Source organism: Nematostella vectensis, chromosome 8 (assembly GCF_932526225.1).
Source record: "Nematostella vectensis chromosome 8, jaNemVect1.1, whole genome shotgun sequence".
Lineage (NCBI taxonomy): Eukaryota > Metazoa > Cnidaria > Anthozoa > Actiniaria > Edwardsiidae > Nematostella > Nematostella vectensis.
Genome location: NC_064041.1, coordinates 10,232,467 through 10,253,016, shown reverse-complemented (window position 1 = coordinate 10,253,016; position 20,550 = coordinate 10,232,467). Strand labels below are relative to the sequence as shown.

The window sequence follows — 20,550 nt, the reverse complement described above, 5'->3', positions numbered from 1 at the left end:
CTCCGAGAAAGACAAAAACAATGCATTTCAGGAAGAATGGCTTGGCCAACCTTTATTCCTTACTGTGCGTTATTGTTAATTATTAAAAGAGATTACCGTTTGGTGACTCCGACTTGAGAATCTTGAGAGTTTCACGTGGTGTAATGCACGTGATTGCTGGTAGTAGAGAGAACATCACGGCGGTAGGTTGACTTCCAGGAAGCTGAAGTGTGTAACAAAAAAGGGTGACTATTTGAAATAAGGTATCATTGATAAGGAATAAGCTCTTGTATCACGTAAACAAATGCTTAAGTAACTGTTTAAATGTTTTCTTGTTACTGAGAAAGGTGCTAGTAATGATGTCGATACTGACGGTGACTATGATTATGTTGGTAAAAAATGGTGATGATGATGACTACGATAATGATAATCATAGTTACGATGATGGTTGGTTATGGTTGTGATGATGATGATGATGATGATAACGATATCGTGGTAGTGGTGGTGATGATGATCGTAGTGGACATGATGGTAATGATGACGACGATCATGACAAAGATGATGATGGTAGTGGTGATGATCATGTTTTACGATGATAACGGTAGTGGTGATTATGGTAATGTTGACAATGACGATGATGATGATGGTGATGATTGTGGTGAGGATGATGGTGATGATGGTAGTGGTGATTATGGAAATGTTGACGATGATAACAGTAGTGGTGATGATTGTGGTGATGATGACGATGATGATGATAGTAGTGGTGATGATGGTAAAGTAAATGATGATTGTGATGATTGTAGTAGTCATGATGATGATAGTACGTACCTTGTTGGAAGAGCTGGCGGTGGTAACTTCGATGACATAAAGGTCGGTTTTCCTTCGCCTCCATACACGACCTTGTCTGTCACTCATTACTCCTAGCACCAGCAGGTTGAATAGCACAGTATCCAAGCCCTCCACTACCTATGGACAAACATAATGAAAACACTCAGAATATTCGTTGGAATTCGAAGAACTCAAATTCTCCATGAATCCCAACTAAGTGAAGTTACATTTGTACTGTATAATTAGAAATCCTAGGAAACTGATCAAAATTTATATCTAAAAAAGGTGAGCCAAGTGTGTTATAAGAATACAGCTAGATCGCAAATCGGTGACACGTTTTCCTGAATACCATAGCCTTATGCACTTACGAAAGGCGAGACGTCGAGATGAATAATCCTTGAAATTGGCAGTTCCCCTGCAACTGGACTCTTCCAGAGCGCATCTAACAGGGAGGAGGTGTCAACCGCCGTCCCGTGGAGTGGTACTGTCAGAACAAATTGCTGTCGTCCCTTGAGCTCCTTTGCCATTTTCTTGTTGTTTTCAAGCTTGGCCAGTTTGTCCGAGAGTCTGCTGACCACTAGCGATTTGCCAACGCCGGCGCGCTCTGACGTCACAACTCGAACGCATAGGCTGTTGAAAATTCGATAAGTCCTTCGTTTTAGCATAGTCATCCGATGTTACATTTAAAAAACAAAAAACAAAAGAACTGAAACTGTGCACATTCATAGCAGGGTTTACTGGAGTGTGTTGTGAAAATGGCAAAATAAACATTCAAAGGTAAACAACAAATCAGTTATATCGAAACAAATGGATACAGTAAATATACAGTAAAGGGTTTCCTGGAATCACTTTTGCACATCATCTTACAGCGCATCCAGTAAAACCGTGAACATCTAAAATATGTGTGGAATGTTTATTGTCTTCTGACGAATCAGACGCGAGAATTCAGACACTAAGACTTGTTGAGACATGTTTCTAGTTGACTGTCTGAATATCTCGCGGGTGATTGGTCAGAAGAAACATTCCATACATATTTCCGGTGTTTGCGGTTTACTGGTCGCGCTGTAACCTGGGCTTTAAATCCAAACACTTTTTCTTAAAAAGAATGATTTATGAAAGGCAAAACACTAGCTAAAACTCCAACGCACTTGTCGTTATCAAGGGTCGCGGCTGGTGTCCAGGATACCATCTGGTCATTGTAGTACCCGTGTTGTGCTTCTCTACAAGTGAACTGCTTTGTGAAGTACTGAGTCAGCCTGGCCCTGGACGCACAACCTGGTGTTGCCTTCATGCGATGAGCGTCCAGCGCAGCAATCAAATGTGAGCAATCCTCATTTTCCGTGCTGCAGATTATCACTAGTTTCAAATCTATGAAATAATAAGGTAAATAAATTGGAGTAGCTAATCACTCTCCTTACAGCTAGATGCTGAATTAATAGAGCGTAGATTCAGACGTGGTCGAGTTGAAGGCATGGGAAGGCGCCTCAGCCTCCAAAATACACATGTCTGACTACGAACCACAGCTAAGATCGACATTGTGGAGAGACGAAAACCGGAGAACCCGGAGAAAAAATCGGAGCAAAGGCGAGACCAACAAATTCAACTCACGTCGGAACCGGGAATCGAACCCGGAACCCAGTGGTGAGAAGCACAGGCACTACAGAGCGACCGGAAAACCTGTGGTGAGAGGCACAGGCACTATAGAGCGACCGGGAAACCTGTGGTGAGAAGCACAGGCACTACAGAGCGATCGGGAAACCTGTGGTGAGAAGCACAGGCACTACAGAGCGACCGGGAAACCTGTGGTGAGAGGCACAGGCACTACAGAGCGACCGGGAAACCTGTGGTGAGAGGCACAGGCACTACAGAGCGACCGGGAAACCTGTGGTGAGAAGCACAGGCACTACAGAGCGACGCTCTGCCAACTGTGCCACCATAAAATATGAGCAGCGATAGTTAGGTGGTATGGCCAGCTTGAGATGTTTTCACAGATGCGAAATCTCGGCTTTTTGCGGGCATCTATAAAATATTGTCATGTCTTGATAAAGAAGATGTGTAGTACCATCTCTAAAGAACCGCTTGGGCAGTCTACATCTAAATCGACGGTATGTAGGTCTTACTTAAAGCACCAATTAACGCTAGTTTTGCATTGATGGTATTCTGTAAAATATTCACATTTTTCAACATTGAAATTTAATAAGGGCTAACTAGGATCAGTTGTGAAACTGACACATCCTAAAAATAGGAACAAGTCTGTCAAAAATGTGCAAAAATATGCGCTTACAGAGTTGGACCTAAGTGCGTCCCTTGTGAAACTGGTATGCAAAGTCTCCGTAATTTATGTAGTCAAAGAAATACACTGTGATTACCCTCTCTGTGGAGATTCTCCAGCATGTGACTGAGGTTTTTGACAGCCGCCTGGCTGACGTTATACGGGAGAAGATCCGCGTTCAGGAGGCAAAACATCTGCTCCTGGTTGTCACCAAACGCCCGCCACCAAAACAGCTCTACCTGCAAGTTGAAATTGGGAATTAAGAGTGCCAAAATATAAAAGCGGCAGTAAGGTGCTAGTAATAACACGATTTCAAACTAAGTGTGTTGGCAGAAATGATCAGGTAGAAATAGTGCAGAAAAATACATAAAAGTGGAACTCAAAAATCACACATGGTAGATGAAAGTAAATTATAGTTTTATGCAGATTACGAGCTATCGCTAACGGGTTAAAAAGGACAAGTAGACAGAATAGAAACAACCGTAAAAGCGCCTCACTTCTTCAGCAGTTGTATCCGGTGTACAGGCGAGTACTTCAGCGGCACTTGGGAGAGGGCTGTTACCATCACCCATATACAGAGTCAGTACTGTTGGAAGAATTTCGGCTAAAAAGAGTATAAAGAGTTAGATATAATAAGCCATCAAGCAATTTAGAAGTGTTAACATTGCGAAAAACAGAAAAGTAGACTATAGGTTTATAACTCCTAGAGGGGGAGGGGTGGAAGGAATTTAGCTACAAGGAGAATAAAGAGCTAAGTGCAAGAACTCCTTAAGCTATTCACAAAAGTTAAAATTGAGAAAACAGATAAGTGGATTATAAGTTGGGTCTACTCCTAGGGAGGTAGGGGGGCGGAAAAAAAGTGTGTGTAACTCACCTTGTGGCACCAATAACAGGTTTGGCTGGTCTCGTTTCAGATACTCGGGGAAAGGTCGAGCCGTCGGCGTAATTTCAGCTATGAGGCAGAAATGAATCATATACACGGGTGAATTCTACAACTAATAGCAAAGATGCAAGTAATAGGTTAGGCTAGTATGGGCTCCGGGGTACTTACAACGGATTGTAAGGGCGCGCAACAGGCTTCCCAGTTCATCCAGTGTTAAGTATAGCCCTTCTTTAGTGTCCTCCTGAAAATCCTCTTCTTTATGCTCACAAGGTTGCTCCTCAAGCTCGCTATATCAAAATTGTTAACGTACGTTAAAATACGTATACAGTTGTAACTCTATGGGAAGGATGTTTCAAAGTTTGCTTGTTAGTTTGTACTGTAAAACAATTACCGTAAAAGGTCTAATAAGCCACGGGGGAAGGGGCTTAATAGGAGAGGGGGCAATTTCAAAAGGATTTTTTCCAACTAGGTAATTTGCGTATATTACGTTGGTCTCTATATTAACGATGATACTTAATGTCCAATTTACATTTGAAATGTATTGTAAATGTGTTGTTATACTTTTAGAGAGGGGGGTTATTTGATAATTTTGGCTCTAGATGGGGGAATTCAAGGGGGAGGCTTAAAAGAGAAAAGTATACCGTATTCCTCTTAATATACCCAACCTATTATGTGTATATATTTTGAAAGCTTTCAACACTTGATATATGCTAAACCTGTTTGGTGGTGGTAGTCGTATGAAGAGGCAACCCACCTTTCCTGGACTTCTGTGGCTTCCTGGCCATTATCCATTTCCTGGTCATTGAAGAATTCAGCAAAAGCTCGGTCCTGCTTTGCCTCGTCCGTCCAGATATCTATTATTTCATCATCATCTCCATGCTTGAAACACCAGTCCAAAAGGTCAACCTCCAGGACATCATTGCATTTCAGTGTACCACTTGCTTTCAGGCATGCAACTGCGACTCTTTCTGGGTCATCAAAACTCATACTCTCGACTTTTTCAAAGAAGGACGCGTATTGTTCGCGTACGCTCGCATGACGGAAGCTAGCGTTTAGTTGGTCACTGCTCCTTAACTCATGTTGATGTACGCCGAGGTTGCTCACGGCATTGATGCCAAAACATTCGATCAAAGCCTCGTTAAGGCGCTTTGAGCTGATCCCCGGAAGAACACTTTCCAAGAGACATAGCACGTGAAGAGGGAGACCTTTTGCGCCTTCGCCTTCACGTCTCACAGCGCCGATCTTTTCCCTCATTATAAAGATCTGACGAGTCGTGAAGTGGCTGAACTCGTGGTACTTTGTACGCTTTCTGTTCATATACTCACGCCATACCTCTAGTTCATCTTCCATCTCCTTACACAGGCAATCCAGCTTGTTCCGAATTGATTGGCCGGTTGGGTGGTTGTCATGGCAATCGAAGTTTTGCCTCCAGCCCAGGTATCTCGCGTTTCCAGCCTCGCATAGCGCGATGTAGACTTTGCCTAAGCGCATGATGCCTTCGAATACCTGATATGACATATTCGAAATCAATTAGGAGTGCTAGTCTACTCTACTCTCAACTTCAAATTGACTTCAATTGACAGACGACTGATTGACTAACTGGCTAACTGAATGATGTATTGGTTGGTCGCATGCGTTGTTTTTACCTCAACAAAAGCGTTGATCTCTTCAGCACTCTCTATTTCTTTGTTCTGAAGCTGAGCTGTTTTGCCAGCTATAAGCATCAACTTGCTCTGCAGATCTTTCAGGTCGTTGAGATACATCGTCTTTTTCTCGCTTTCGTCCTCTTCTCTTGCATTTCTATCAACAAAAACAGACCAGAATTAGGGATTTGAGACAAGAAAATTTGCCGTCCAGTCAAGATCACGTTAAGACATCAGATAGAAGATGTACCCCTGTCAACAAATTGGCATTAAAGGGACGTTTAACGAGCGTTTCACTTGCTTACCTTCGTTTAATGGAAGGTAGAGATTGGAGGCAGGTAAAGGCCCTCTCACACCTTTTTTTCTCTTGCAACATGTCTCGCAAACAAATAATTGCAAATCGCACGCGCGCTTTCTTACGTGTGACCTCCCTTGCAACAAGAACTTACTTCTACTTTCCGCGAAAAAATTCGCAGAAACACTTCACGTGTGAGTTCTAGCTAGACAAGTTTCAACTGAAAACTGTACGTGACAGGGCCTTAAGGCGAACCCGGCAAAAGTACAGTAAAAGGTAGGATGGGTTGTTCATAAAACATTTGCGAAATACGGTGAAATGACATATGATCAAACAAAAAGGGAAAGGTTTTGCGTACGGCAAGGTTAGACATGGCCAGGAAAACATGGTTATGGTAAGTCAAATCTGGTAAGTACAAAATCACTTGAAGACATCAAAGTTTAGAAAAATTAGAAAAAAAACATAGAAAAAGGCGGTAATTACGTAGTTGAACACTGACCTACTGACATAGTCTACAGGCACAGTCAAAGTGATCACTTGATCAAGGGTGGTCTGTCCCTCGGACAGCGGTACTTGGTTCCTGTTAAAGTCTACTCCGGTGTCAAGGAATCCCACTGAGTAAACTCCGCCCTGGTTTATGGTCTTCGCCAGCATGATCGATGACATTTCTACTGATCCGTGAGAATTCTTCACTCCCTTTAACCACTCGAGATGTCGGTCGGTCTCTCTCTGAAGAGTACAGCGAAAAAAATTAACCTTTATCCTTCTTGTTTAAAATCTATGTACTGGATGTATATCGCTTATTGCCTTCGGTCTCGTTCATTATTTCTTACATTCATTTTGGCCGAGTGCACGTACAAAACGACATAATAATACAAAAAACATTTTGTTTTCTTAATGTTATAATGTCCATGTCTTTATGTCGGGCTTAACATAAGAATATAAGTGTGCGCGCCTGTGTCGTTATGTCGCTAGTGTGCACCAGGCATAATCAACCAATGAGAACACGCGTACCACTGTAGCTATATCAACCAATGAGAACGCGCGTAGCACTGTAGCTATATCAACCAATGAGAGCGCGCGTAGCACCGTATCTGGAAATTATTACCAGTTTGTTTGGCAGTTCCTTGTCTTGCTGGACAGCTTTCCAAACAGGTTCACAAATCATCATCAGCTCCTCAAACCCGCATTCTTCACTCAGGTTGAAGATTAGGGGCGCAAAGCTGAGGCAGCTGGTGTGGAAGTGGAAAATACGATCTACTTCCATGTCATTCTCGCCAGCAGAAATCATCGCCAAATCGACAAGTGTGCTCAGCGCGGATGTGTCTAGAAAATAAAGATATCAAAGTAGCATGCACCAAAAGATCTCTACCTATCTCACTAGGAAGTCATAGCGACTTAAATCATAGCGCAACTGAGAGCAAAGCAAGTCAAGGGCCGGTCGCACAAAGCTTGGATAAGTCCTATCAACCGGTTAAAACCTATACATTTGGCGAAGTCCGAATAAAAGTTATCCGGTTGAGTGCGGTCCGACAAAATTTTATCCACCGAAAAAAAGTGAAGAGAAAATCAAATGACCTATTGTCTTCTTAGTTATTGCCAGAATTGAGACGAATTCAGACACAGTGGAAATTGGAACACACCAGAAACACACATTTCATAGTTGGCAACCACGAACTACGAACTTACATACATATCTGGTAGGACTGGGTCCATTATTGCTTGCTTTGTCGAGAGATGTGACTTCCCGAGACAGAAAGAAGATAAACACTATCCCCTTTGATCATTTCATAGCTTACGTGCCTCAATAAACAGTTACTGTTTGTTTTCTAACATATTTAGTACCTCTTGCCATTTTGTTATGGTTTGCATATTAGATTGGTATATTTACAATAGCAAAGGGGAGCCACTTAGTGGCAAATGATGGTAAGCCAGCGGATAATAATCGAACCTTCTATCCACGCTTTGTGCAACGCTATTTTAACCGGCAGATAGCAATACCCTGAATAGAGGATTTATCTAGTGGATAGCGGCTATTCAGCTGATAACTTATTCAGGCATTGTTCAACTGGCCCCAGAAGTGTAAGTCTGCAAAAAAGATATTACCCTAAACTACCTATGGTAAAGGTAGGTAGCCTGTGTTTTTGGCGGGAACATATTTGATCAGTGGTTTTAGGCGGAAACATGCGGCAACATGTTGTTTTGATAGGGCCTGGCTTACCTCTGATTGTCTCTTTCAGCCACTTGACCAATGCCTGACAGTCCGCGATGGCCAGGAAGCAACTGGAATGTACTGGGGATATCTTCTCAAGGCTTCCAGTCGCACTAGTCAAGCGATCATCGATACTCTCCAGTCGCTTTGACTTAAACTCAGAGGACGTCTAAAAACAGTAAAGACATCAGTGTAGAATATATAAAATAAATAAATAAATAAATAAATAAATAAATAAATAAATAAATAAATAAATAAATAAATAAATAAATAAATAAATAAATAAATAAATAAATAAATAAATAAATAAATAAATAATATTTCTATACTTTATTCGATCACTCGATTGCCATATGTGATGCACCCGGTTTCAGTTGAAGTTGACTTATTTCGCTACTGACATGTAAATGTTTGCTGACGTTGCCACACAGTAGGGCAGGATGTGCTAAAATGTGGAGGGTACCTTTGGTTTTAAAGCTCACTTTGTGCCACTTAAACAACTTGTTATTTACCGAATGACCCACCTGGTTGCGCAAATCGTCCAAGACAGAGAAGTCTCCCGTTAGGCCTACAGCGTCCTTGAACCTCCAAACAGTGTCAGCCGCCCTAGCATAATCCTGCAGACTAAAGTATTGCCCTATCTGTGTCAGGCGCTTCCCCACCAGGCTGTCATTATCACTGCGCCCGGTCACATTTGTGAAGAGAATTGTAAGTTCTCTCTTCACATCATCCTTTAATCGACCTTTGAACAATTTGTCTATCTGTCGAAGAGTGGTCGACCCATCAAGCAGTCCCTGACCTGTACTCTGCCACTCTGAGTACGAGGGCGACCAGACATGACCATAGACATCTTCCAGTGTCAGGCGCCCACTTAGCATTTCGTTCTTCTCCTTCTTTTGAATGATCGCTTTTTTGCAATATCTTCTCCAAGATTCTTGGAACAATTGGCTATCAAAGGCAACCTTCAGACAAGGTAGCATTTTTAGAAAGTTCGGCGACAAGCTAAAGAATCCCAAGAACATGTTTTTTGATAGGGTAGTGCTCGCTTCTGGGTTGGTACAAAGGTCTTTCATGGCATGACCCGAAATGTCTTCGTTGTACTTTTTTAACAAGGAATCCAAGTCAAAGAATTCTGAAAAACAACAACAGCAACAAAACAAATCAAGTTATGGTAATTTTCAATAGCTGCAGTCGTGGCAAAAAAAAAAAAAAAAAAAAAAAAAAACTTTACCCTTTTCTTTTCCAGAACAGAGCTTGATGAAGGTCAAAATCTCTTTCCTAAGCTCATCAAATATCGCGAGTTCTTTCAGACGCTGTAGCAGGCTTTCTTTTACAGAACCCACAGGTGTCGGAGGCAGCTTGTCAGCATTCTTAGATACAGAGCAATAAAGATGGATGAAGTCGTCCGAGTATTGCTGGACCAGCCTTAGCGTCTTCACAGTAATCGACACATCAAAGATACACTCTTTAACACGCGCAATACTCGAGACGGCTTTGTTTATTACTGCACACGCTTCATCCGAGAGCATGTCTCGTCCTCCATCTGTTCCTAGCCGGATAAAAAGCAAAAATAAAAGAATACGGTAACATCAACATATCCCATTAAATAGAGGCAAATAAGAGTATTAGTATATAATAATTCAATCCTACGAATTTGTCTCGCAAGATGAAGAGTCGAATTCCTTTTTAACTCATGGTTGCGAAAGATTGTCACTAGACCGTTCATCTGTAAATTTCTAGAAAAGCTATTGCTACACTAGAAGCTCGCGCTGATTATGTCTACTGCTACACTAGAAGCTCGCGTTGATTATGTCTACTGCTACACTAGAAGCTCGCGTTGATTATGTCTACTGCTACACTAGAAGCTCGCGTTGATTATGTCTACTGCTACACTAGAAGCTCGCGTTGATTATGTCTATTGCTACACTAGAAGCTCGCGCTGATTATGTCTACTGCTACACTAGAAGCTCGCGTTGATTATGTCTACTGCTACACTAGAAGCTCGCGTTGATTATGTCTACTGCTACACTAGAAGCTCGCGTTGATTATGTCTACTGCTACACTAGAAGCTCGCGTTGATTATGTCTACTGCTACACTAGAAGCTCGCGTTGATTATGTCTACTGCTACACTAGAAGCTCGCGTTGATTATGTCTATTGCTACACTAGAAGCTCGCGCTGATTATGTCTACTGCTACACTAGAAGCTCGCGTTGATTATGTCTACTGCTACACTAGAAGCTCGCGTTGATTATGTCTACTGCTACACTAGAAGCTCGCGTTGATTATGTCTACTGCTACACTAGAAGCTCGCGTTGATTATGTCTACTGCTACACTAGAAGCTCGCGTTGATTATGTCTATTGCTACACTAGAAGCTCGCGTTGATTATGTCTACTGCTACACTAGAAGCTCGCGTTGATTATGTCTATTGCTACACTAGAAGCTCGCGCTGATTATGTCTACTGCTACACTAGAAGCTCGCGTTGATTATGTCTATTGCTACACTAGAAGCTCGCGTTGATTATGTCTATTGCTACACTAGAAGCTCGCGTTGATTATGTCTATTGCTACACTAGAAGCTCGCGCTGATTATGTCTACTGCTACACTAGAAGCTCGCGTTGATTATGTCTACTGCTACACTAGAAGCTCGCGTTGATTATGTCTACTGCTACACTAGAAGCTCGCGTTGATTATGTCTATTGCTACACTAGAAGCTCGCGCTGATTATGTCTACTGCTACACTAGAAGCTCGCGTTGATTATGTCTACTGCTACACTAGAAGCTCGCGTTGATTATGTCTACTGCTACACTAGAAGCTCGCGTTGATTATGTCTACTGCTACACTAGAAGCTCGCGTTGATTATGTCTACTGCTACACTAGAAGCTCGCGTTGATTATGTCTACTGCTACACTAGAAGCTCGCGTTGATTATGTCTACTGCTACACTAGAAGCTCGCGTTGATTATGTCTATTGCTACACTAGAAGCACGCGTTGATTATATCTACTGCTACACTAGAAGCACGCGTTGATTATGTCTACTGCTACACTAGAAGCTCGCGTTGATTATGTCTACTGCTACACTAGAAGCTCGCGTTGATTATGTCTACTGCTACACTAGAAGCTCGCGTTGATTATGTCTACTGCTACACTAGAAGCTCGCGTTGATTATGTCTACTGCTACACTAGAAGCTCGCGTTGATTATGTCTATTGCTACACTAGAAGCACGCGTTGATTATATCTACTGCTACACTAGAAGCTCGCGTTGATTATGTCTACTGCTACACTAGAAGCTCGCGCTGATTATATCTACTGCTACACTAGAAGCTCGCGTTGATTATGTCTATTGCTACACTAGAAGCACGCGTTGATTATGTCTATTGCTACACTAGAAGCTCGCGCTGATTATGTCTACTGCTACACTAGAAGCTCGCGTTGATTATGTCTACTGCTACACTAGAAGCTCGCGTTGATTATGTCTACTGCTACACTAGAAGCTCGCGTTGATTATGTCTACTGCTACACTAGAAGCTCGCGTTGATTATGTCTACTGCTACACTAGAAGCTCGCGTTGATTATGTCTACTGCTACACTAGAAGCTCGCGTTGATTATGTCTACTGCTACACTAGAAGCTCGCGTTGATTATGTCTATTGCTACACTAGAAGCACGCGTTGATTATATCTACTGCTACACTAGAAGCACGCGTTGATTATGTCTACTGCTACACTAGAAGCTCGCGTTGATTATGTCTACTGCTACACTAGAAGCTCGCGTTGATTATGTCTACTGCTACACTAGAAGCTCGCGTTGATTATGTCTACTGCTACACTAGAAGCTCGCGTTGATTATGTCTACTGCTACACTAGAAGCTCGCGTTGATTATGTCTATTGCTACACTAGAAGCACGCGTTGATTATATCTACTGCTACACTAGAAGCTCGCGTTGATTATGTCTACTGCTACACTAGAAGCTCGCGCTGATTATATCTACTGCTACACTAGAAGCTCGCGTTGATTATGTCTATTGCTACACTAGAAGCAAGCGTTGATTATGTCTATTGCTACACTAGAAGCTCGCGTTGATTATGTCTATTGCTACACTAGAAGCACGCGTTGATTATGTCTACTGCTTCACTAGAAGCACGCGTTGATTATGTCTACTGCTACACTAGAAGCTCGCGTTGATTATGTCTATTGCTACACTAGAAGCACGCGTTGATTATGTCTACTGCTACACTAGAAGCTCGCGTTGATTATGTCTACTGCTACACTAGAAGCTCGCGTTGATTATATCTACTGCTACACTAGAAGCTCGCGTTGATTATGTCTATTGCTACACTAGAAGCTCGCGTTGATTATGTCTACTGCTACACTAGAAGCACGAGTTGTTATGTCTACTGCTACACTAGAAGCTCGCGTTGTTATGTCTACTGCTACACTAGAAGCTCGCGTTGTTATGTCTATTGCTACACTAGAAGCTCGCGTTGATTATGTCTATTGCTACACTAGAAGCTCGCGTTGATTATGTCTACTGCTACACTAGAAGCTCGCGTTGATTATGTCTACTGCTACACTAGAAGCTCGCGTTGATTATGTCTACTGCTACACTAGAAGCTCGCGTTGATTATGTCTACTGCTACACTAGAAGCTCGCGTTGATTATGTCTACTGCTACACTAGAAGCTCGCGTTGATTATGTCTATTGCTACACTAGAAGCTCGCGTTGATTATGTCTATTGCTACACTAGAAGCTCGCGTTGATTATGTCTACTGCTACACTAGAAGCTCGCGTTGATTATGTCTACTGCTACACTAGAAGCTCGCGTTGATTATGTCTACTGCTACACTAGAAGCTCGCGTTGATTATGTCTACTGCTACACTAGAAGCTCGCGTTGATTATGTCTATTGCTACACTAGAAGCTCGCGTTGATTATGTCTACTGCTACACTAGAAGCACGCGTTGATTATGTCTATTGCTACACTAGAAGCTCGCGTTGATTATGTCTATTGCTACACTAGAAGCACGCGTTGATTATGTCTATTGCTACACTAGAAGCACGCGTTGATTATGTCTACTGCTACACTAGAAGCACGCGTTGTTATGTCTACTGCTACACTAGAAGCACGCGTTGATTATGTCTACTGCTACACTAGAAGCACGCGTTGTTATGTCTACTGCTACACTAGAAGCACCCGTTGATTATGTCTATTGCTTCACTAGAAGCTCGCGTTGATTATGTCTATTGCTACACTAGAAGCACGCGTTGATTATGTCTATTGCTACACTAGAAGCTCGCGTTGATTATGTCTATTGCTACACTAGAAGCTCGCGTTGATTATGTCTATTGCTACACTAGAAGCACGCGTTGTTATGTCTACTGCTACACTAGAAGCACGCGTTGATTATGTCTACTGCTACACTAGAAGCTCGCGTTGATTATGTTTACTGCTACACTAGAAGCACGCGTTGTTATGTCTACTGCTACACTAGAAGCACGCGTTGTTATGTCTACTGCTACACTAGAAGCTCGCGTTGATTATGTCTACTGCTACACTAGAAGCTCGCGTTGATTATGTCTACTGCTACACTAGAAGCAAGCGTTGTTATGTCTACTGCTACACTAGAAGCTCGCGTTGATTATGTCTATTGCTACACTAGAAGCTCGCGTTGTTATGTCTACTGCTACACTAGAAGCTCGCGTTGATTATGTCTACTGCTACACTAGAAGCTCGCGTTGATTATGTCTACTGCTACACTAGAAGCACGCGTTGATTATGTCTATTGCTACACTAGAAGCTCGCGTTGATTATGTCTACTGCTACACTAGAAGCTCGCGTTGATTATGTCTACTGCTACACTAGAAGCTCGCGTTGATTATGTCTACTGCTACACTAGAAGCTCGCGTTGATTATGTCTACTGCTACACTAGAAGCACGCGTTGATTATGTCTATTGCTACACTAGAAGCTCGCGTTGATTATGTCTACTGCTACACTAGAAGCTCGCGTTGATTATGTCTACTGCTACACTAGAAGCACGCGTTGATTATGTCTACTGCTACACTAGAAGCTCGCGTTGATTATGTCTACTGCTACACTAGAAGCTCGCGTTGATTATGTCTATTGCTACACTAGAAGCACGCGTTGATTATGTCTATTGCTACACTAGAAGCTTGCGTTGATTATGTCTACTGCTACACTAGAAGCACGCGTTGTTATGTCTACTGCTACACTAGAAGCTCGCGTTGATTATGTCTATTGCTACACTAGAAGCACGCGTTGATTATGTCTATTGCTACACTAGAAGCTCGCGTTGATTATGTCTACTGCTACACTAGAAGCACGCGTTGTTATGTCTACTGCTACACTAGAAGCTCGCGTTGATTATGTCTATTGCTACACTAGAAGCTCGCGTTGTTATGTCTACTGCTACACTAGAAGCTCGCGTTGATTATTTCTACTGCTACACTAGAAGCTCGCGTTGATTATGTCTACTGCTACACTAGAAGCTCGCGTTGATTATGTCTATTGCTACACTAGAAGCTCGCGTTGATTATGTCTACTGCTACACTAGAAGCACGCGTTGTTATGTCTATTGCTACACTAGAAGCTCGCGTTGATTATATCTACTGCTACACTAGAAGCTCGCGTTGATTATGTCTACTGCTACACTAGAAGCTCGCGTTGATTATGTCTACTGCTACACTAGAAGCTCGCGTTGATTATGTCTACTGCTACACTAGAAGCACGCGTTGTTATGTATACTGCTACACTAGAAGCACGCGTTGTTATGTCTACTGCTACACTAGAAGCACGCGTTGTTATGTCTACTGCTACACTAGAAGCTCGCGTTGATTATGTCTATTGCTACACTAGAAGCTCGCGTTGATTATGTTTACTGCTACACTAGAAGCACGCGTTGTTATGTCTACTGCTACACTAGAAGCACGCGTTGTTATGTCTACTGCTACACTAGAAGCACGCGTTGATTATGTCTACTGCTACACTAGAAGCACGCGTTGATTATGTCTACTGCTACACTAGAAGCTCGCGTTGATTATGTCTACTGCTACACTAGAAGCTCGCGTTGATTATATCTACTGCTACACTAGAAGCTCGCGTTGATTATGTCTACTGCTACACTAGAAGCTCGCGTTGTTATGTCTACTGCTACACTAGAAGCTCGCGTTGATTATGTCTATTGCTACACTAGAAGCTCGCGTTGATTATGTCTACTGCTACACTAGAAGCTCGCGTTGATTATGTCTACTGCTACACTAGAAGCTCGCGTTGATTATGTCTATTGCTACACTAGAAGCTCGCGTTGATTATGTCTACTGCTACACTAGAAGCTCGCGTTGATTATGTCTACTGCTACACTAGAAGCACGCGTTGATTATGTCTACTGCTACACTAGAAGCACGCGTTGATTATGTCTACTGCTACACTAGAAGCACGCGTTGTTATGTCTACTGCTACACTAGAAGCTCGCGTTGATTATGTCTATTGCTACACTAGAAGCTCGCGTTGATTATGTCTATTGCTACACTAGAAGCTCGCGTTGATTATGTCTACTGCTACACTAGAAGCACGCGTTGTTATGTCTACTGCTACACTAGAAGCTCGCGTTGATTATGTCTACTGCTACACTAGAAGCACGCGTTGATTATGTCTACTGCTACACTAGAAGCTCGCGTTGATTATGTCTACTGCTACACTAGAAGCACGCGTTGATTATGTCTACTGCTACACTAGAAGCACGCGTTGATTATGTCTACTGCTACACTAGAAGCACGCGTTGTTATGTCTACTGCTACACTAGAAGCTCGCGTTGATTATGTCTATTGCTACACTAGAAGCTCGCGTTGATTATGTCTATTGCTACACTAGAAGCTCGCGTTGATTATGTCTACTGCTACACTAGAAGCACGCGTTGTTATGTCTACTGCTACACTAGAAGCTCGCGTTGATTATGTCTATTGCTACACTAGAAGCTCGCGTTGTTATGTCTACTGCTACACTAGAAGCTCGCGTTGATTATGTCTACTGCTACACTAGAAGCTCGCGTTGATTATGTCTACTGCTACACTAGAAGCTCGCGTTGATTATGTCTACTGCTACACTAGAAGCTCGCGTTGATTATGTCTACTGCTACACTAGAAGCTCGCGTTGATTATGTCTACTGCTACACTAGAAGCTCGCGTTGATTATGTCTACTGCTACACTAGAAGCTCGCGTTGATTATGTCTACTGCTACACTAGAAGCTCGCGTTGATTATGTCTACTGCTACACTAGAAGCTCGCGTTGATTATGTCTACTGCTACACTAGAAGCTCGCGTTGATTATATCTACTGCTACACTAGAAGCTCGCGTTGATTATGTCTACTGCTACACTAGAAGCTCGCGTTGATTATGTCTACTGCTACACTAGAAGCTCGCGTTGATTATGTCTACTGCTACACTAGAAGCACGCGTTGTTATGTCTATTGCTACACTAGAAGCTCGCGTTGATTATATCTACTGCTACACTAGAAGCTCGCGTTGATTATGTCTACTGCTACACTAGAAGCTCGCGTTGATTATGTCTATTGCTACACTAGAAGCACGCGTTGATTATGTCTACTGCTACACTAGAAGCTCGCGTTGAGTATGTCTACTGCTACACTAGAAGCTCGCGTTGATTATATCTACTGCTACACTAGAAGCTCGCGTTGATTATGTCTACTGCTTCACTAGAAGCTCGCGCTGATTATGTCTACTGCTACACTAGAAGCTCGCGTTGATTATTTCTATTGCTACACTAGAAGCACGCGTTGATTATGTCTATTGCTACACTAGAAGCTCGCGTTGATTATGTCTACTGCTACACTAGAAGCTCGCGTTGATTATGTCTACTGCTACACTAGAAGCACGCGTTGTTATGTCTACTGCTACACTAGAAGCACGCGTTGTTATGTCTACTGCTACACTAGAAGCACGCGTTGATTATGTCTATTGCTACACTAGAAGCTCGCGTTGATTATGTCTATTGCTACACTAGAAGCTCGCGTTGATTATGTCTACTGCTACACTAGAAGCTCGCGTTGATTATGTCTATTGCTACACTAGAAGCTCGCGTTGATTATGTCTACTGCTACACTAGAAGCACGCGTTGATTATGTCTATTGCTACACTAGAAGCTCGCGTTGATTATGTCTATTGCTACACTAGAAGCTTGCGTTGATTATGTTTACTGCTACACTAGAAGCACGCGTTGATTATGTCTATTGCTACACTAGAAGCTCGCGTTGATTATGTCTATTGCTACACTAGAAGCTCGCGTTGATTATGTCTATTGCTACACTAGAAGCTCGCGTTGATTATGTCTACTGCTACACTAGAAGCACGAGTTGTTATGTCTACTGCTACACTAGAAGCACGCGTTGATTATGTCTATTGCTACACTAGAAGCTCGCGTTGATTATGTCTATTGCTACACTAGAAGCTCGCGTTGATTATGTCTATTGCTACACTAGAAGCTCGCGTTGATTATGTCTACTGCTACACTAGAAGCACGAGTTGTTATGTCTACTGCTACACTAGAAGCACGCGTTGATTATGTCTATTGCTACACTAGAAGCTCGCGTTGATTATGTCTATTGCTACACTAGAAGCTCGCGTTGATTATGTCTACTGCTACACTAGAAGCTCGCGTTGATTATGTCTACTGCTACACTAGAAGCTCGCGTTGATTATGTCTATTGCTACACTAGAAGCTCGCGTTGATTATGTCTATTGCTACACTAGAAGCTCGCGTTGATTATGTCTACTGCTACACTAGAAGCACGAGTTGTTATGTCTACTGCTACACTAGAAGCACGCGTTGATTATGTCTATTGCTACACTAGAAGCTCGCGTTGATTATGTCTATTGCTACACTAGAAGCTCGCGTTGATTATGTCTACTGCTACACTAGAAGCTCGCGTTGATTATGTCTACTGCTACACTAGAAGCTCGCGTTGATTATGTCTACTGCTACACTAGAAGCACGCGTTGTTATGTCTATTGCTACACTAGAAGCTCGCGTTGATTATATCTACTGCTACACTAGAAGCTCGCGTTGATTATGTCTACTGCTACACTAGAAGCTCGCGTTGATTATGTCTACTGCTACACTAGAAGCTCGCGTTGATTATGTCTACTGCTACACTAGAAGCACGCGTTGTTATGTCTACTGCTACACTAGAAGCACGCGTTGTTATGTCTACTGCTACACTAGAAGCACGCGTTGTTATGTCTACTGCTACACTAGAAGCTCGCGTTGATTATGTCTATTGCTACACTAGAAGCTCGCGTTGATTATGTTTACTGCTACACTAGAAGCACGCGTTGTTATGTCTACTGCTACACTAGAAGCACGCGTTGTTATGTCTACTGCTACACTAGAAGCACGCGTTGATTATGTCTACTGCTACACTAGAAGCTCGCGTTGATTATGTCTATTGCTACACTAGAAGCTCGCGTTGATTATGTCTATTGCTACACTAGAAGCTCGCGTTGATTATGTCTACTGCTACACTAGAAGCACGCGTTGAGGACCAATTGAGCTTTAGGGCCATGGTGGTAAAACACCGGTAACTGAAAATACCCGATGAGCTTTAGGGCCATGGCGGTAAAACAACGGGTAAATGAAAATACCCGATAAGAAAACCAACCCGTACCCGGTTATCGGGTAGATACAAAACATCGGGTAAAAACCCGATAATAAATATCGGGTAAATTACCCGATAAAACATCGGGTAAAAACATCGGGTAAAAATACCTGATAAAACATCGGGTAAAAATACCCGATAAAATATCGGGTAAAAATACCCGATAAAACATCGGGTAAAAATACCCGATAAAACATCGGGTAAAAATACCCGATAAAACATCCAAAACATCGGGTAAAAATACCCGATAAAACATCGGGTAAAAAATACCGGATAAAGCATCGGGTAGAAAATACCGGATAATAAACACAGATATACGATACCCCATGATGTGGTTGACATATTTACTTTAATATTTCACTATATTAATATTTAACTTATGGGTTTTACTGGGTTTTCTTTTGTTGTGTGTGCGTGAGTCTATATTTGTGCGCGTTTATAAAAAGAAAGCCACAATGGCAGGCCTTTGTAGTCTTTGAATGCCGCTAGTATAGTCTAGTGAGTCCGATTTTTGGTATCATGCTACTCAGAAATTTAATAAAGTATGTACATCTTGGCTTAGATGTGCGTCGGTTGTTGGAGCTAAAATGCTAAGTTTGAAAACAGCGACTGTAGCTAACTAAGATCGAAAGACGTGCCTAGAAGAGATGGTTCCGCTCAGGTATAAACACCGATCATACGTGATTGGCTGCTATATTTCCGTTCCAGCTGAAACAGGCGCTTAAGTTTCATACTACTTTGTCAGTCTACTTTGTGTGGTTATTGTAAAACGTAGAGTCACGAATTAAAGCTTGTTCAAGTGTAATAAACAAATGTATTACCACTATAGCAAGCCTGCCAGCTCTTCAGTGAATTTATTCGGAAATTACTATTTTTCAGAGTTTCGGGATTTCTTGCTGATCAAATAAAAAGTTAATTAAGCTACAAGTTGAAACGGTAGGTCGGAATCCCCTCAAAAGAAATACGTGCGAAAAACGCCATTCAGGAATAACACATTGGACAGCTTTTTTGCCATTTGATACACGTCCAACAGATTAACGTCATCATCGTGAAACCAACAATTCTTATACGGATGCGGTGAGTGTCATAAATTTGGCAAAGTTTTTCCATGATTATTCGTTTTGTTAAAAAAAAACCTTAATTCTCAAGTATGGAACGAACACCGCGAAGCTCGGAGCCTCTGGTACACAGGGTACGCTCTAATGACACTCTAAACGGAAAATAAAATGTAGAGCTCTGAAATACGTTTTATCTTCATTTACTAAAAATGACTCAATCATGTCTCTCAGCTAACTAAAATAAAGTTTCTTACTCCCTGATTACAAATTTTAGATAGCAAATTTCATATAATTCCGGAGGGCTATATAACGATAAGTAGTCCTTTGTGTCCTATTGTTGATGTTAAACTAATCTTGAGTTCAGCTCCAAAGGCAAAAATACTTGCTTAAGACGGAGATGATTAGAGGAAATTGATTGGGATCACAATGGCTTTCAAGTGTTGCAAGTGCAGGAACACAAAAATTATCGTTTCTCAAGCAAATTGTCAAGTTATTCATTGACCGGACTTCGGCTAACTCACGTTGCGACACCGTGTGCCATTAACGAATGCAACACAGAGATCAGACTGATTTTATAGTTAAATTCTTGCCTTCAATGAAACTAAAAGGAAAGCCCCGTAAAAGTCAGCTAACAGGCTAAAGCATTTTATCAAATAGATTCTCTGCCGCTTTTGTGTACATTTCCCT

At 42.1% G+C, this 20,550-nt stretch overlaps 1 protein-coding gene across 11 annotated transcripts in view; it reads right to left on the bottom strand.

Moving 5' to 3' along the window:
* The window catches only part of LOC5519404 (E3 ubiquitin-protein ligase rnf213-alpha), a 107,189-nt gene that overhangs the window by 46,752 nt on the left and 39,887 nt on the right, over positions 1 to 20,550 (bottom strand). For 9 of the 11 annotated variants that reach the window (XM_048731663.1, XM_048731656.1, XM_048731662.1 and 6 more), the window contains 6 exons: positions 3,577 to 3,683; positions 3,177 to 3,318; positions 1,956 to 2,175; positions 1,176 to 1,437; positions 808 to 945; positions 97 to 202 (listed from right to left, as the gene is read on the bottom strand). In XM_048731663.1, the coding sequence (XP_048587620.1) occupies positions 97 to 202; positions 808 to 945; positions 1,176 to 1,437; positions 1,956 to 2,175; positions 3,177 to 3,318; positions 3,577 to 3,683 (975 nt within the window). Of the gene's footprint in view, positions 1 to 96; positions 203 to 807; positions 946 to 1,175; positions 1,438 to 1,955; positions 2,176 to 3,176; positions 3,319 to 3,576; positions 3,684 to 3,953; positions 4,032 to 4,130; positions 4,250 to 4,716; positions 5,469 to 5,608; positions 5,763 to 6,399; positions 6,630 to 7,008; positions 7,227 to 8,121; positions 8,282 to 8,636; positions 9,245 to 9,343; positions 9,657 to 20,550 lie in introns of those variants that run through there. The other 2 variants (XM_048731666.1, XM_048731657.1) reach the window with 2 other exon arrangements.